Below are 19627 nucleotides of genomic sequence, written 5' to 3'. Positions count from 1 at the left end.
TTGTGGTATTTAATGTATTAAAAGTACAGATAAAGATGTAAATCAAAAATATATTGATGGAAATAGGACTGTTTCCAATCTGTACATTGTGTATAGAGAAAAATGTGTTTGTAAACTTACAGTGGTCTCACATGGACGTTGAACAATATGTTTTTTTTTTAAAATAAAATCCATAACCCTGAGAAGCCACCTCTGCCTAGGTGTCAGGGGTTTGTTCCCACTCCCACTAGGTTTGGGTTTAATTAACATTGAGAACTGTGTTCTCAAGGATAAAGCCCTGGTCTTAACCTCCTCAACTGAAAGAAAAGAAGAAAAAAATGCTTTAGTTAAATGTTCCAGAACATGATGTGCATACATATTTGTAAAGGCATGAAAAATACTATAGTATTTACTACACGTTGTTTGTTTATATTACAGCATAATGTACTATTAACTATAGTCAATTGATAAACTATAGTAAATACTGAGGTACAATTTACTGTAGTATATTTATATGTATGGTTCAAAAACACTTTAATATACTGTAGTATTTTTTCATCACGTAGTATCCTTTGTTATTAACAATAATGGGAACGAAGCTCCTACTGGGATAGAAAATCTACTTATTTTGCTCACCTGGCTATTGAACGGAATTAGCAATTTCTCTCCAACTTTTTTCTTTTTCGACTCAGTTGTAGTACAGCTCAGATGAAACATAAAACAGACACGGGTGCTCCTGCCAAATTTCTACTAATTTTTCTTCCATTTCTTGGGTCCAAATAGACAGAGAAGAAGCCTTTTTCTGTAACAAAGCCATGCTTGCTGATATGGTGGTCTATAACTCCTCCCCGAACTCCCTGCTGCTCTGTATCTTGCTCTCTCATTGACTGTCGGTCATCGCCGATGTAGTTTTCAGTCAGAACACTTTTCAAACATCAGAATTTTGAATTGCGGACATACCCAGATATTTAGCATGCCAGATATCTCACGGGCATCGGCGACTCGTCGCCAATTCTCTCAGATTGCATCTTTGCTCACTCACACTGAGTGATTGTCACTTGTGTGAACAAGCACCGATTTGCCTGTGATTTCGGGCATTTGTCAGCGATTTCTCAAAACCTGTCAGTGAGCCAAAATCAGGGCTAAAATCGTGCAGTCTGAACTCTGCTTTAGATAAAGTGCTTTCATGCCTCGTTGGGTTTGGTTTTTGCAGTTTTTTTGCAACTGCATAGGCCTAAAGAGTATTACATACAATATAATATGTTTTTGTTTTATCTCAGGAGAGATGAGGTGCTTCTGAGAGAGAGACAAAGAAACTGGCGAAAGAGACGCGCATCTGCCAAAGAGACAAAAACTTTTGTTCTTAATGTACAGCCTATGCTGCTTTGTACTATTTTCAGTTTTAAATGTATGCAGCAATGCTGCAGTCGTTTTGGCAATACAAATGTAAAAATATATTGCAGTAATAAGAAACTGTCCCGAGACATCACGTAGGCCTAATTATTTTTAGTTTCATTATCGGGCAATTCCAGCGTTACTGACGTGACATTCGCAGTCAAAACCAGAAATATAAATTCTCACAGAATGTATTCACTACAAATATATTGAACCATCTCTTTATGTTTTTCTAAATCCCAAATAGAGTCCAGACATCAGAAAAGCATCCGTCTATGAAAGTGTTTTATGGGCTATTTTTTGCCGCGTTTCCACCCGAAATTACCCGGAACAATTGTACCAGGGACTTTTTCCCCAAGGAACTATTTCCCCCCAGACTTGTTGCTTTCTGCGTTTCCACTGCAGTCTAAAGTACCGTGAAGATTAGGCAAATAGTCTGGTGATGTAGGTCTGCACGCGTTTCTCAATAAAATGTACGCAAATTTCAGACTTGCATCCTCGGTAGTTCGGACTTTGCGAGTTCGACTCGGGAGTGTTAATGCAATGCTTGTAATTCTGCAAACAAGCAGCGATAACATCAGTCAGCACGCCTTGGCTACTGCAAGTTTCTTCACTGTATATTTACAATAAGACAAAATGGGATATGAAATACCACTGCCTCCTTTCGTTTTCATTTAAACATAATAATAACCGCAGAAATGTACTTAGTTCATGGAAATGTGTATATATACAGCCATTACAATGAAACGAAATATTATATCAATTGCCTCTTTTTATTTTCATTTTAAGATACAGATAAATTGAACAAAGACCAAAGATTACCTGTTAGATTTACCCAAAATGAATTATATTTTATGATTAACCACTAAAGAGACATCAGAGCCAGCGGCAAATGTCAGAAGGACTAACCGAATTGAGAGTGCTCTAGGCCGATACATGAGCACTGAGCTCCCGCTGATCGCGTGGAGCTGATCATCTCCGAAATCGGCAAAACACATTTTTAAATAGGCGTTGTCTTTATAAATAAACCACAGATTTGAGTTTTAAACAACAACATTCTCGCCTGAAATACTTTTAACACTACATTTCATGACACAATAACAGTAATATTTTGAAAATGATCCGAATAAATAGTGGTTGAAATCACAATGCTGCATGAACTCAACCAATCAGCATGTTTAGCGCCCAAGTCCCGCCCCCGAAAGTTCCGGAACTTTGAAAAAGTACTACGTCCCCAGCAGGGACTTTCTGAGGGGCATTTTTTTACCCAGAACTTTATTTAGATCCTGGTTCCTGTGGTGGAAACACACAGAGTACCAGCCCAAAGTCCCTAGTTCCTGGGTAAAGTTCCAGCGGTGGAAACGCAGCTTTAGATTTTGGAAATACATGTGCATTACATGTGATTTACAATGCACAAACCAGAAGCAACAATATCTGCAGAATGGAGAAGGATTGACCTTTCTCAAAACATAAAAAAAAATTATTTAAATTTTCGTTTGTGTGTTTCAGCGGAAAAATCAATGTTAAGGCATCTCTCCATTACAGACCGTTCTGACAGCAGAATTTATACAAACTTGTTAACAGAGATGTCTAGAGGGTATTTAATAGGTCTGCCCTCCATGTAAGATTTTTCTAGTTACTAGTAGACTTTTATTTGTCATTATTCATCTAATCGCACGTTTATATTAAATTATCACAGTCTAATCCATAATGAGCCTTAGCTAATATATTCCGCGCTCAAGCACACGCATTAAGTTTGCCACAAAGCACAAGTAGCCTAATAATTGTGCAAAAGGAGACATTTTAATTATTTATTAATAAACTAATCTTTTCTTGTCGGCTGCAAGATGAAATTCACGGTGCTGACTCTCATCTCCACAGGATGCGCATAATCAGGGAGTATTTGCTTTGGTTTTTAATTGGTTTGTTTATAAGTCGACATTTTAAGCTTTCTGTATATATATATATATATATATATATATATATATATATATTATATATATATATATATATAGATATATATATATATATATATTAAGTTATTCCATTATCAGGAAAAAAGGGGAAAAAAAGAAAAACTAAATGATTGTGAGGGGGCTTCCCTGGCATCAATAATTTTCCACTCAAACGCTTGAAAATGAATAGTAAAAGAGCACATTTTTTGTAGGTTACAGTATGGGATCCGCATTAAAAATAAATCTTCACAAGTCTACAACCGAGGCAGATGCAGTTATAAACTGTAAATTAAAGGCTATTTGATGTTTTAAAATGATCTAACGGCTTATGCCGCTCCAATTCGTTGATTTTGACTGTTTTAATAAATCTCTTTTACATTAAATAATAAAGATACAAAGCAGGTTAAGTTAGATGTTATTGTACAAATAATTATAAAATGCTATAGACTGCGAATAAGATTGCATTTTCACATTTTGCATATGCATTACAAAGTTAATTATTTTTTATATGCAATGATACAAAATAAAACCAAAAAAGATTTGTAATGAAGAAAAAATATGTAGAAAAATAAGAATAAATGTTGTGCGTCACACTCAGCATCATGCGCGCCACAAAAAAATCTTCCACTCTGATATTTTAAAGAACAGATTACACTCCTGCATTTAAATGCGGCTGCATTTATTTATTTATTTATTTTTTTTTTAGTTTGAGTTTTACTTAAATTGTAAGAACACTCCCTTTAAAATAACTGAAGTTGTCAATTAATGAAGCTCTTTTTTCATCATGTGCATTCTCATGAGAGAACTTGAGTTTAAATGTGAGGACATTTTATTAATCCATCCATTCTTTACAGTTTCAATGATTTAGCTAAATCGTGGCCAGCTTAAATTTATTCATTTCTTGATTTAGTTTGGCCTAAATAATGGGAGTGAAATATTCAGTGCCTCACGTTTTATTAAAATAATGGAAGTAATTTATAAAACAGACAACAATTTTTTAATCAGTGTACAGACAGATATCTTTTCCCCAAGTAGTTATCTGTCAAAATAAATGAGAGGTAACGAATAACAAAGTATGTGTATTTATTCTGTTTTATTCATTCTAAGAAACAAACATAACTTAAGTAGGGTACTAAAGTTTCATCTATGAATATAAAATATTTTAACTACAGTGTTTTTCTTTAATTTTCCTCTGACTGCAGCTGTCAAATGTAACACACCAGCGAGGCAAAGCTGACGGCTATTTGCGAAAATGTGCTTTGATGCATTTGTTTGATAACTTGTGGTTAAAGCGCCACTTAGCAGTCAAAAGCTGAAACAGCTGCGGTGTGATGAGGGGTGAATGCAGCAAAAACTTATGGGGAACTGATTGCACCTCTAGGATATTTTGTAAACTGTATTTATGACAAAGAACAGAACTGCACAGATGCAGATATTATAACCATCTATCAATAAACACACACCTTGTCCTCTGTTTCTCGGGCTGCGCCGCCGCGGTCTGCGGATTGAAGAACTTGATGAAAGATGGGGAGAAGACAAAGTCTACCGCCGTTTTCATATGAAATTTTAAGGAGACTGAGGTGATCACGAATTTGTGTACAGTTTATGGAGCTAATCGCAAAATTTTAGGGGGGCTGAGTAGTCATTTTGGGGGGCTATAGCCTCCCTAAAATGGCCTAGTGACACCCATGGTATAGATCTTTATATCTCTAGTCATGGGCACTAAATGGTGCTGTACTCAACACTCCCTCTCTAATTTATTTACTGTGGAGAAATAAGCAGTGTCACTTGTTTCACCTTTGTCTGTGTTTCTGTTGTTCTTCACACAAGGTTTAATCTGACACAGAGACACTGAAGAAAGAAGAGAAACCCTAAAGCCAGCATAGATGGGTTCAGTGAATGTGGTGTTGAATGTATGTAAGTGTGTGAGTGTGTGTGTGTCAGAGACGCTGTAGAAGGACAAAGTACCAGCCGGCCAGTCCAGAAACACCCCTACCCGGTTAGAGGGGGATAAAGGGGCAGGTATGACAGTTCTCAGATTATTGTGACGGCCAATGAATCTGTAATCAGAGCATTTCAGACTCCATGACATTTCGTTATATCCAAATTTACAGTGGCTACTCCTTCCTTTCCTGCTGATTCCTTTATATGCAACTGATATTTCAGCCCACCCATGACTCCATTCAACCTCCCAGTAACAGCGTCCAGTCAGACTCTCTCTACACAAGACCTGACAACACTCATCAAATCTCTCTGGATGATCAGGATATGGCTGAATCTCAAATATGTGTGTTATATTTCTGTTCTCCTCAGACAGAATGAGATGGGTGTTTGCTGTGTTTGGATTCAGAGTGAGATCACAGGCATCTGAACACAAGAAGAAAGAACATTTAGCATAATAAAACAACAACAGAGGCTATGTGTGTGTGTGTGTGTGTGTGTGTGTGTGTGTGTGTGAAAAGACCTACAGTTCTGTAGCTGTAAGGTAATTCTGAACTCTCCTCCATGATCCACACTATAAAAACACACACATTTACTTAATGAAGTCATTCCAGAAAATGTTATTTGTACATAATGCTAATAAGATTGACTCATAGACTAACCCAATTCCGATCCCTAAAAGAAAATATTTTAAAATCCATCATCAGAAGATCTAAACCTTTTCTAAACCTTCGTACATAATGATGTTACATTTTGCCCATCTGAACCCCTGTCTCCAACAAACACACACACTTTTTTATATATATGAATCTAAAAAAAATATTAAGTTAAAAAGTAGCAAGCCATGGGTCAACAAGGTGGAAGTCAAGGTGAGAAGAGTGCAGCGAAGAGTCCTAAACAGATTAAAGAGTATGTCCTTTGGGAAAGACCTTAAATATGTAGTAGCTTGACAAAATGAATCACCTAATAGTCAAAATGACCTCTGTTTGAGAAGTGTTCATATAAAAGGCAATATTTTTATTTTTACCAAACCAGATATCCACTGGATCAAGTTTTGACCTTTGTTTAGAAGGCCTACCAGTTCAACCAGTTCATTGAATTTCACTTTTTCCCTCCATATCCTGCAGCCCTACTACAGACCCTATTTTACTCCACTATAGACTTGCAGATGGTAAGACTGAAATACATATACAAATATTTATAGGATAAAATGAATCTTACTACTCAACATACTCAAGTTTGTCCAGTGTGCAGTTTGAATCGTTCCATAGATCAGAGAGCATCTTGACTCCTGATTTTCCTGGGTGATTGTAGCTCAGATCCAACTCTTTCAGGTATGAGGGGTTTGAATGCAGAGCTGAAGCCAGATAGCAACAGCCTTCATCTGTTACCATACAACCAGATAATCTACAAACACACACAGATATAATGAAGATATCTGTGACATTAGAACTGATGATAACAATATATCATTTGCATTCTGAGTGAGGTATGCAAAGTTTTATGTGCTGGGTGTAATTTGCATTCAAATTTAACTGAAGGATTATCAATAAATCATAAGTTTATTTCCTCTTTATTCATTTTTTTATTGTTTGGTCTTGCAGGGTGAGGTTTATCATATTCTACCTCATTATGTTCAGCTGACAGTTTGGACTCTTTAGTCCATCTGAGAGCAGCTTCACTCCTGAATCCTGCAGGTCATTTTTACTCAGGTTCAACTCTCTCAGACAGGAGTTTGATGATTTTAGAACTGATGACAAACTTTCACAGCACTCCTGAGTGAGATTACAGCCTGCCAATCTAAACATAATAATAAAATGTCAGATGATGCTGCAAGGAGAATATGGTTCTGATCATTAGTTGATCTCTACCGCCATCTACCATATACTGAGGCTCATGAGCAATTTCACAAAGAAATTCTCAGTAACTGTAAGGTAGCAGTGGAATAGGGTTTAAGTTTTAGGTAATTTAATGCTTTAGTCTTTGGTTCTCTGTTAAACTCCTGGGGTCGACAAAATGCACCTGTGGGATCACTTGCATTTTTTCCTGATAACAGCAAAAAGAACTTAAAATGTTCCATCATTGTATCATATATCATATATTGTATAGATAAGAGTAATACATCATTTTAATCTGTAAAGGGTCTACTTTTATTTGTGTACACTCATAATATCAACCAAACATTGTGCTTTTATAAAATACAGAAAACAAACAGGGTGTGCTTTCTGCCGTCTCGGTCTCCCTGAAGTTCTATCTTAAACACATCACAAAAAAGAACCAAATCTCAAATCTCTGGGATGTGTGATAGTAAATTGTAGTAGAGTGTAAATTGCAGCATCACATCTGTAAACAAAGCATAAAGATTCATCAAGTTCATCTAGGCTACTTTCTTTTTTGGAAGATGACTCGCTGAGAGGAATAAGCCAGAATATTCTTCAGAAGAAGAACGCAATGTGACACGTGGCTTGATGATATCATTCTGATGAGTAAGTTATTTATTCTTACTTATATTAGTGTTATTGTGACATAAACTTGTACGCACTTTACTAGTTGGACTTTTGCCACACTATAATTCCAGACTAAAATGTGTGATGTTGACTGCAACATTTTGAAATACGATAGGCAACCTTTCATTGCATTGAAATATTTTACGACGTGAAGATGTTTTTAATGCTCTATAAAATATAAAACAATACAATATAAAAGTAAAATGAGTGTTTACACTGTAACACAATGCATGTTAGTGTTTAAGAATGTTTAGATGAAAGTTTACTGTGAAATTCTGTCTGCAAATATCTGCTCAAACAGATGTTTATAATGTGTTTAATAATAATTTAGTTTCTCAGATGTAAAATGTTATTTTTGTACTGAATGATAATACATACAAATCATGTGTGTCCAAGACCAAAAAATCATATATATTTTGTCTTTTTGTGCCCAGATACTTTGACAGCGCTGTACCAACATCAGATGTTCAACTGGGCATTGGGCTGATATCCTACATGAATGTGGTAAAATAAGCTCAATGATGGGGCTGTTTTTTTTCTTTTCTTGAATGCATGGAAAGAAACAGCAAACACCTTGGTGTCATGCTTACTCTCAGACAGGAAGGAACAGATAAGGAGACGCTGGAGAATGCTATAACTTGACTTTTATTTCCATAGACCACGGGAGACAAACACAGGTTGACGTATAACAGCAGACAAGGGAGAACAGAATGGGCTAGAACTAAATAGTATAGATACCGAGGGGCAGACAGGTGAGGAGGATAACTAATAATGAGACACCTGAAACAAAAACAATCAGGGAGAGGGAAGATACACAAAACTCTCCCTGGGCTTGATGGGGAATCAGAAGCCCTCCCTGGGCTTGATGGGGAGTCAGGAGCCCTCTCTGTGCTTGACTGGGGATCGGGAGCCTCTCCTGGGCTGCACTGGGGATCGGGAGCCCCTCCTGGGCTTAAAGGGGAAACAGGAGCCTGCCTTGGGCTTAACTCGGGAACAGAAGCCTCTCCTGGGCTGAACTGGGGATTGAGAGCCCTTCCTGGGCTTAAAGGGGAAACAGGAGCCCGCCGTGGGCTTAACTCGGGAATGGGGATGCACTTACGTGGTGCTGGCACCGGAAGGTGCTCTTGAGGAGCAGGCACAGCAAAGCGCTTTCGAGGAACTGGCACTGGAGTGAGTTTAGGAGTGGCCATCGTATCTGGGATGAGGACAGAGACAGTGCTGGGAGGAGATGGGTAGTCAGACCATTTGGTTGGGTATGTGGAGGTTCCTGGCGAGGGGTGAGCTAGGGCACCTTGGTGGTTTTCGGGAGGGACTGGATGAGGAACTTCTTCGACCTAGGAATTACAACCACTTAAATAAAGGACATGATTTACCAGCTTGATCAGGGCAAAACTACATGTGGAAAGATTGCAGCTGATGACATCATCATCCAGCCCCAGCTGAAAACAGACACCGAGTGCAGAATCTCACCAGCTTACCTCATTGGAGAGCTTAGGAACTCCTCCACATACACCTCCAACTCCCGACCGCCCTGCCGCAGATACCACAGTCTGTCTTCAGCCATAGTTATTGTGTTTGGTCTGCTGTTCTCGGATTTCATGATTAACAAGAAATGGTGTGACCCCAGGAATATCTCCACTCCGTTGCACTCCTGCTCGCCTCATCTGGAACATTTATCCATTATTTGCCGCCCATTCTATCTTCCCCGAGAGTTTTCATCGATCATCGTTACTGCTGTTTACATTCCACCACAAGCAGACACCGGCTTGGCTTTGTCTAAGTTTCATGATGTAGAGCAATCCGTGCAGCAGTAAACAAACACACTGCTGCTTACAATGCCGGTCTTTTGTCGGGAAATATGAGTGAGTACAAAGCATCGTGCTATGCTCTCCGACGCGCAGTAAGAACCGACAAACTCTGATACAGGGAACGAATAGAGTCTCATTTTCAGCTAAATGACTCCTGACGCATGTGGCAGGGGCTAAGGACCATCTGTGGCCATCGCGTCAGGAAGCAGCAGTCAGAGCAGTGATAATCATGTAATCACCGTGTCGGAGGATGAAGTTCGCAGGGCTCTAAAGTGAGTGAACATGAGGAAAGCAGCCGGACCTGATGGGATTTCTGGACGTGTTCTGAGGTCCTGCACTGATGAGTTCACTGGTTTGTTTACATCCATCTTTATTGAGTCTCTTGGTAACTCGGTGGTTCCCACCTCCTTGAAAAAGTCTGTCATCATCCCTGTGTCTAAGAACAATAAACCCTCTTGTCTGAATGACTATCGTCCAGTTGCCCTCGCATCAATAGTCATGAAGGTCTTTGAGGGACTGGTTAAAAAGTACATTTGCTCCTCCATCCCGGATACTTTGGACCCTCTTCAGTTTGCTTATCGCCCCAACAGATCCACTGATGATGCCATCTCTCATATCCTGCACTCTTCTCTCACGCACATTGACAGCAATAATGGGAACTATGTAAGGCTGCTATTTATCGACTATAGCTCAGCTTTCAATGCTATAGTCCCCATAAAGCTAGCTTCTAAACTCATAGACCTTGGCCTGAATTCTTCACTCTGCATCTGGATTCAAGACTTCCCCAATGGCAGACCTCAAGGGGTGAAAGTAGGCCAGTTCATCTCCAATTCCATCACACTGAGCGTAGGAGCCCCACAGGGCTGTGTCATGAGTCCCCTGCTCTACTTTCGCTACACACATGACTGCATGTCTTCCCACAGTTCCACATCTATTATCAAATTTCCTTATGATACTGTGGTTCTGGGCCTCATTCATAACAATAATGAGACTGCATACTTTGATGAGGTAGAGAAACTAACATCATGGTGCCAGGACAATTGTCTCTCTCTGAATGTGAGCAAAACTAAAGAGCTGATTGTTTACTTCAGGAAGAGACAGCAGTGGACCTATACTCCTCTTATGATCGGCAGGACCCCTGTAGAGAGGGTGAGCAGCTTCAAGTACCTTGGTGTAAACATCTCCGAGGACCTGACTTGGACTTCACACATCCAAACACAGGTTAATAAAGCCAGGCAAAGACTCTATCATCTGCGACAGCCAAGGAAATGCAGGGTTTTACCAGCAATCCTGAAAACTTTCTATTCAGGTGCCATAGAAAGTGTATTGACTCAGTGTATCTCAGTCTGGTATGGGAACAGCTCCAGTCAAGACTGCTAAGCCCTGCAGAGAGTTGTGCGCTTAGCAGAGCGCATCTCAGGGTCTGCTCTCCCCACTCTGCAGGACATCTACCTCAAATGCTGCAAAAGCAGAGCTGTTAAAATCATCAAGGACTTCATCCACCCCAGTAACCATCTTTTCATTTTGGCATCTGGTAAGCGCTTCCGTAGCCTGATGGCAAAAACCGAGAGACTTAGGAGGAGTTTCTTCCCCCAGGCCATCATTAATATTCACTTAATCTTTAAGATATTCATCATTCTCTACCTCATATTGACATACTGACAGTGACAACCTGTTTGCACATTCGCCTCTTGTACATTCCTGTGTATCTTAATATTTAAGAGTACAGTATAATGCACATATGCACATTTGCCTCTTGCAAATTCCTGTGTATCTTAATATTTAAGACTACGGTATACTTTCATGCACATTATTTTCTATTCTATATCTAATTCTACAGTTTACATCTTTTATATATTTTATTCTTATATTTTTATTGTTTACTTTTATTTCATCCTTTCAAACCTATATTTATGTATATTTTCCTCTATGTTGTATTCTTTAATAATTGCACTGTCCATGGAGCAGACCTGACTCACATTTCACTGCTGGTTATATATGCTCTATATAATCGTGTATGTGACGAATAAAAATCTTGAATCTGTTCTGTCACGCTTACTCTCAGACAGGAAGGAACGGATGAGGAGATGCTGGAGAATGCTATAACTTGACTTTTATTTCCATAGACCACGGGAGACAAACACAGGTTGACATATAACAGCGGGAGAAAGGGAGAACAGAATGGTCTAGAACTAAATAGTACAGATAACGAGGGGCAGACTGTTGAGGAGGATAACTAATAACTAGACACCTGGAACAAAAATAATCAGGGAGAAGGAACATACACAAAACACGGGATAGAGTCTGACACTTGGAAATACCAGGTATGGTTTACTTGTTTCAACAGGATCTGTTTTCAGAATGGCACAAATTCTGTTCAAGTCTCTGTGTTTAGATCGGTGTGCTCAATAATGTAACTTTGACCTTCATTATGTACATTTTTATTATATTGTGTATTGTATAAATAATAAAAAAAACACATTATTTTAATCTCCTTACATTCTTTCTTACCTGCCTCACTGTCACATTCACACAAAACATTCACACAAAATCACAAATGTCTGGGTATGTCAAAACTTCTCCAGGGCCCCAAACCCCCTCAGACCCCAGAGGGTTAATAAAATGCTACATCAGTGCCACCTTAAATTTTGCATCTAACATCACACTTGTCACATATCTGGTTTCCTATGAATCAATTTTCTGCCTTTTTTTCCTCCCAAGAGAGAATAACTTGTGATACATGTAGAAAATTCACACATTAAATAATTTACTAAACATGTTAAAATATGTCATTTAGAATCACCAACATAGAGAATGAATGAATTTCAAACCTCAGTTTCTCCAGCTGACAATTTGGGTTCTTCAGTCCCACAGAGAGCAGCTTCACTCCTGAGTCCTGGAGATCATTGTCACTCAGGTCCAGCTCTATCAGACGGGAGTTTGGTGATTTTAGAACTGATGGCAAACTTGTACAGCAGTGAAAAGTGAGATTACAGCCTGCCAATCTGAAAATAAATAAATAAATAAATAAAATAACTGAATAATTACACATTCATTTAATATTTACTGACAGAAGTAGATTGTATCTTGTAACCTTTTTAAAAGTAGTTCAGTTAAAAGTATTTAGATGTGTATATTACTACACAACCCCCGCACAGACCAACTAACAACCCAACTAATAGCCTTATTTTACATGACAGCACTACTGAATGAATGGGTCCCAAACCTTAGAATCTCCAGCTGACAGTCTGGACTCTTCAGTCCATCAGAGAGCATCTTCACTCCTGAGTCTTGCAGACCATTATGACTCATGTCCAACTCTTTGATGGGTGAATTTGGTAACTGCAGGGCCAAAGCCACAGTTTCACAACAGGTATCACTGAGTTCACAGATGTTGAGTCTGCAAAATTTAGCATGAAATATATTTGTGTGTGTATTTTGTACACACAACATTGTTAGCTAGCATTGTTTTCTCTGTAAACATTCAAGCTTTCTAAACAAGTAAAACATATCAATTATGCTTCAATTAATGCTTACAGACAGGTGAAATCAAAACCCTGAAATGTACCTCTGTAAAAATCACAATGTTAGTGCTGTTTCAGTAATTACAGTTAGAAACTTAAAAACTTATATTAAACAGCTATCAAAAAGTGACTTGCATGGCTTTTCTGCAGCTTCTTACAGCAGGCAGGAGACTCATGTAACCTCCCCATGTGGTCTTGTACTTCTTCAGGTTGAACTCATCCAGCACCTCCTCTGACATCAGCAGTACGTATGTCATCAGTGAGCACATAGAAGATGGGAGGAATTTTTCTGGATTGGATCGGAGATAGCTTTGTATTTCCATATATAATGATTTGTCATTGAGCTCCAGTAAGCAGCAGAACAGGTTGATTGAAGCTTCAGGTGAGATCTTCTGGCACTGACATTGTTTTGTAATATATTCAGTTGTTTTCATGATGCTGTCTTTGCTGTCTTCAGTGTGTGTAAAAAGGCCTTCAAGCAGTTTCTGATTGGATTCTAGTGAAATGCCCAGCAGAAAACGCAAAAAAAGGTCTAAATGTCCTCTCTGACTCTGCATTGCTATCTCAACAGCCTTTTTTAGTAAATCATGCAATGCAACTTTTTTGTCTACTTTATTGATGTCGGTTACACTGTCATGCATGTGGATTTTGTGCAGGCTTGCAGACTGAGAAATAGACTGATGTTTACTCCTGACCTTGTTCAGTGGCTCTTTAAAGAAAAACTGAAGCTCCTCCATGTTCTTGTGCAGGTAGCAGAGGAACACATGCACTGCAGCGAGGAACTCTTGAACACTCAGATGCACAAAGCAGAAGACCTTCATCTCATGAAGTCCAGCTTCTTGCTGAAAGATCTCAGTCAGCATTCCTGTGGACTCAAAGTCTTCACTCACATCAATACCACATGCTTTCAGATCTTTCTCATAGAACACAACGTTTTCCTTCTTTAGTTGTTCAAATGCTAGCTTGGCTAACTTCAAAATCATTGTTTTATTGGTATCTAAGAGCTTGGTACGGGCTCTTTCTTTTTTTCTGTCATACTTCTGACTTTTCATGTTCATCTGGATCAGCAGGAAGTGGATGTTCATTTCAGTAAGCGTCATATTGATGGTATCTGCATTGTTCCCAGTAGGGTCTTGAAGAACAGTGGCTGTGATCCAACAGAACACGGGAATGTAGCACATGATGTAGAGACTTCGAGATTTCTTAATGTGTGAGATGATTCTGGAGGCCTGAGTCTCATCTTTGAATCTCTTTCTGAAATACTCCTCCTTCTGCTGGTCAGTGAATCCTCGCACCTCTGTGAACAACCCGACATACTCAGGAGGGATCTGATTGGCTGCTGCTGGTCGTGAGGTCACCCAGACAAGCGCTGATGGAAGCAGAGTCCCATTCACCAGACTTGCAAACAGTTCATCTACAGATGATCGCTCCTCAACACTCGTCACCATTCCATTGTCAAAATCCAGAGTCAGTCGACTCTCATCCAGTCCATCAAAGATAAATGCAAGCGTACAGCTCTTATATATCTGTCTTGTTTCTAGGTCCTTCATTTCAGGATTGAATTTCTGTAGTAATTCATGCAGACTGATCTCTCTGTCTTTAATGCAGTTAATCTTTCGGAATGGAAGCAGAAACACACAATCAATATTGTCATTGGCTTTTCCTTCTGTCCAGTCCAGAATGAGCTTGTGCACTGAGACAGTTTTTCCAATGCCAGCGATGCCTTTGGTCAACAGAATCTTTTTCTTATTTTTGTTCAGACTAAATACATCACTGCATTTGATTGGCCTGTCATGTAATTTACAGGTTTTAAAAACAACATCAATCTTCAGAATCTCATGTTCATGATTGACTTCTTTAATATCCCCCTCCGTAATAAAGAGTTCTGTGTAAACATCCATGAGGTGTGCTTCATTTTTCTTTTTGCCCTCAAAAATATGTTCTACTTTCTCCTTCATGCTCATTTTGTGAGTTTTCAAGAATCCCTGTAGCCAGAAATCCTCTGTTATAAAAAATATATAAATAAACAAGACAAGGTGAAGGGAAAAAAACAACATTAGAAAATTAAATTCATAATACTGAAAGCAATTCTGTCCTGTAATGAGATCAATATGCATCAAAAAGGCTAAAATCATTTCTTAACCCAATGTAAGGACGTGACTTAAGCTGGTTCACCTTGTTTTCTTGTGTGTTTCTCAGCTGTTTCTAATGATTTTTGCACTGTGTGAAGAGAGAAAAAAGAATGAAAGAAAATATAAAACTACAATGGCATAGATTTTTATCTGAACAGTAATGAAAAACATATACATTACTGTGTAAAAGTTTAAAAAGTGTGTGTGTGTGTGTGTGTGTGTGTGTGTGTGTGTGTGTGTGTGTGAAAAATCTGTAAATCCAAAAACTACATTTTTCAGTTTCCACAAACACACACACACACACACACACACACACACACACACACACACACACACACATATATATATATATATATATATATATATATATATATATATATATATATATATATATACAGGTGCATCTCAATAAATTAGAATGTCGTGGAAAAGTTCATTTATTTCAGTAATTCAACTCAAATTGTGAATCTCATGTATTAAATAAATTCAAAGCAAACAGACTGAAGTAGTTTAAGTCTTTGGTTTTTTTTAATTGTGATGATTTTGGCTCACATTTAACAAAAAACCCATCAATTCACCAACAAATTTGAATACTTCATAAGACCAATAAAAAAAGGAAAAAAAAAAAAAAAACATTTTTAGTGAACTGTTGGCCTTCTGGAAAGTATGTTCATTTACTGTACATGTACAGTACAATACTTGGTATGGGCTCCTTTTGCTTTAATTACTAACTCAATTTGGCGTGGCATGAAGGTGATCAGTTTGTGGCACTGCTGAGGTGGTATGGAAGCCCAGGTTTCTTTGACAGTGGCCTTCAGCTCATCTGCATTTTTTGGTCTCTTGTTTCTCATTTTCCTCTCGACAATACCCCATAGATTCTCTTTGGGGTTCAGGTCTGGTGAGTTTGCTGGCCAGTCAAGCACACTAACACCATGGTCATTTAACCAACTTTTGGTGCTTTTGGCAGTGTGGACAGGTGCCAAAATGAAATCAGCATCTTCAAAAAGCTGGTCAGCAGAAGGAAGCATGAAGTGCTCCAAAATTTCTTGGTAAACGGGTGCAGTGACTTTGGTTTTCAAAAAACACAATGGACCAACACCAGCAGATGACATTGCACCCCAAATCATCACAGACTGTGGAAACTTAACACTGGACTTCAAGCAACTTGGGCTATGAGCCTCTCTACCCTTCCTCCAGACTCTAGGACCTTGGTTTCCAATTGAAATACAAAACTTGCTCTCATCTGAAAAGAGGACTTTGGACCACTGGGCAAAAGTCCAGTTCTTCTCCTTAGCCCAGGTAAGATGCCTCTGACGTTGTCTGGGGTTCAGGAGTGGCTTAACAAGAGGAATACGACAACTGTAGCCAAATTCCTTGACATGTCTGTGTATCGTTGATATTTGTGCCTTGACCCCAGCCTCAGTCCATTCCTTGTGAAGTTCACTCAAATTCTTTGAATCGATTTTGCTTGACAATCCTCATAAGGCTGTGGTTACCTCAGTTCGTTGTGCATCTTTTTCTTCCACACTTTTTCCTTTCCACTCAACTTTCTGTTAACATGCTTGGATACAGCACTCCTGTGAACAGCCAGCTTCTTTGGCAATGAATGTTTGTGGCTTACCCTCCTTGTGAAGGGTGTCAATGATTGTCTTCTCGACAACTGTCAGATCAGCAGTCTTCCCCATGATTGTGTAGCCTAGTGAATCAAACTGAGAGACTACTTTGAAGGCTCAGGAAAACTTTGCATGTGTTTTGAGTTGATTAGCTGATTGGCATGTCACCATATTCTAATTTGTTGAGATAGTGAATTGGTGGGTTTTTGTTCAATGTGAGCCAAAATCATGACAATTAAATGAACCAAAGACTTAAACTACTTCAGTCTGTGTGCATTGAATTTATTTAATACACAAGTTTCACAATTTGAGTTGAATTACTGAAATAAATGAATTTTTCCATGACATTCTAATTTATTGTGATGCACCTGAATGTGTATATATATATATATATATTAGGGATGTACTGCCCGATACTCGTACTCATTAAAATGCTAAGATACCACACAGCTGATACCACACAGCATGTGAGCAGTGCTGTATACAGAAAAAGAATCACCAACAACAGAACAAAAGAGAGCAGAATGAAGTTATAAGAGATTAAGGATGTCTATGAAGTACATGTATGTAATTAATATAATGTTAAACATTTAAATATTCACGCCTGTATAGCTGATGTGTGCAAGCTGAACAAAAGCAGAACACGCTGAGTGGATTGCACGTGCGGCGCCACAGATGCGCAAGCTTGTCAAGTTAATATCCCTTTCTCACAGACATCCATGGAATAACAAGAATATGATACATTTGACAAATAACTGATGGTCAGAAACGTTTCAAGCAAGAAGATTCGAACACACACATACTAAACATGAATATGAATACTTAAACTATTCAATAGTTATTAAAAAGACATACACAATAAGTGATTAGAAACATTATAGTCAAATGTGTGGGTTACATGTATGATATGGAGTTAAGCAATGGACTGATATCCATTTAGAAGTCTTTTTTGAGTTAATTTCGGTGCATATATGCATTGGAAGGCATTCTCTGTGCCATTCTGTGGAGTAAGGATATGTCCTGTGAAGACCAGAGAGGTTAACAGGTCTCCTTAGGAATTTCAGTCTGGTTTCCTTCTAGGTGGGGGAAGTCAATCCAAAGAGCTTGTGATCATGATTACTATCATGAGTTTACATGTGAAGGTAACGCTGTGCATCTCTTTGACCATCAATCTGGATTACTTGCCCCAAATTTGACAATCTCTTCTCCGAATTGAAATTGTCAATAATTGTTCTAATGTTGTTAATGTTGAAAGCTGTTCTCTGAAAGAGTTGGTTGGTTATCTTGCTTCAGACTGTGGTGCTAGGAGTTGATTTACAAGATCCTGCCTTTCTGTGGAATTCGGCTCCTCATGTTTCAACCATGCTCACGATTGAATCTTTAATTTGTCTGGTTCGGGTCTGAAACGCTACACACCCACCTGGACCTTTCTCATAAATCACACTAACTTCTAAATAAATCCACCCTCCGGGGGATTTACTGAGCACTCCTTGTGTAATTCTTCACCCCGTAACACTGGTGGAGAATGCTGGCATATCAGTGAAGAATTACCGACAAGCGATCTCCTTCACATCAACTTTTTGCTTTTTTTTTTTGTCTCCAGTTTTCTGTCACAGGCGAGCACTCCTCCCCCAACATGGACGAAATCCTCCAGCAGCTCACCGAGGTTAGCATCCGCCAGCAACAGACCGTTGAGCATCTTGCCACCCGTCAAGGCCCTTTTGCCGGACCCCCGAGTACAAGCCACTAAGATGCTACCAAAGCTGACCCCCCATGATGATGTGGAAGCATACTTGCAGATGTTTGAAATCACGGCAACCTCGGAGGGATGGCATACAGATGACTGGGCACAAGTGCTGGCTCCCCTGCTGATGGGTGAAGCCAAGCCTCTGCCGATCAGTATATGGAGGTCAAGAAGGAAATTCTAGCCCACATGGGGTTATCCTCTATCTGTGCCGCTCAGTACTTCCACGAGTTTGAATATAAGCCCCATCTGCCGGCCCTTGCCCAGGCCGCAAAACTCACGCGATTCAAATAGCACTGGCTGCTGGAGGGGGGTCCATCAGCTAGTCAGGTGGCAGAACACGTCGTGATAGACCGACTTCTCCGAGCCCTTTTCCCCGATCTCACCGGCAGGAAGTTGGGATGAGGAACCCCATCGCCCAGGACCTCTTCCTGCTCTCCAGCTGAGTCGGCATCCCAGCAGAGATCCTGACCAATCAGGGTACCCCCTTTATGTCCTAGCTAACGGCTGACCTCTGCAGGCTGTTACGGATGAAGCAGTTGAGGACCACAGTCTGAACCATCCCCAGACCAACAGACTGGTCAAACGCTTTAATCAGACTCTGAAGCAGATGTTGAGATGAATGGTCATGGAGAACAAATGTGACTGGGACCTTTTGACCCCCCACGTCCTCTTTGGGATCCACGAAGTTCCTCAGGCCTCAACTAGCTTCAACATCTTCGAGCACCTCTTTGGCTGGCAACCCCGCGGCCTCCTGGATGTGGCGAAAGAGGCCTGGGAAAAACAGCTGGCGGCCCATCGCTCGGTTATCGAGCACGTAAAGCAGATGAGGGAAAGGATCGACCGAGTCATGCCATTAGTCCAGAAACACTTCAGTAAAGCGCAGCAGGCTCAACAGCGCAACTACAACTGGGCAGTCTAACCATGGGAGTCCCAGCCTGGAGACAGAGTCATGGTCCAAGTCCCCAATGCTGCGTTCAAGTTCCTGGCCACCTGGCAGGGTCCCTACACGGTGCTGGAAAGGATTGG

At 39.6% G+C, this 19627-nt stretch overlaps 1 protein-coding gene across 1 annotated transcript; it reads right to left on the bottom strand.

The window, feature by feature from the left end:
* Positions 1 to 4408: 4408 nt before the first annotated feature.
* Positions 4409 to 19397, bottom strand: LOC109073663 (NACHT, LRR and PYD domains-containing protein 3-like). The gene is made up of 12 exons (XM_042759172.1): positions 19326 to 19397; positions 19111 to 19199; positions 18517 to 18743; positions 15285 to 15329; positions 13788 to 15111; positions 13245 to 13739; positions 12812 to 12985; positions 12417 to 12590; positions 6897 to 7070; positions 6504 to 6677; positions 5798 to 5844; positions 4409 to 5696 (listed from the first exon to the last, which is right to left on the bottom strand). The coding sequence occupies exons 1-12, from the start codon at positions 19395 to 19397 to the stop codon at positions 5068 to 5070; spliced, it is 3624 nt and encodes a 1207-aa protein (XP_042615106.1). The 3' UTR covers positions 4409 to 5067.
* Between the last annotated feature and the right edge of the window lie 230 nt (positions 19398 to 19627).

This window comes from Cyprinus carpio, chromosome A6 (assembly GCF_018340385.1).
Source record: "Cyprinus carpio isolate SPL01 chromosome A6, ASM1834038v1, whole genome shotgun sequence".
Lineage (NCBI taxonomy): Eukaryota > Metazoa > Chordata > Actinopteri > Cypriniformes > Cyprinidae > Cyprinus > Cyprinus carpio.
The sequence above is the reverse complement of the archived record's forward strand: the minus strand, read 5'-3'. Positions and strand labels throughout refer to the sequence as shown.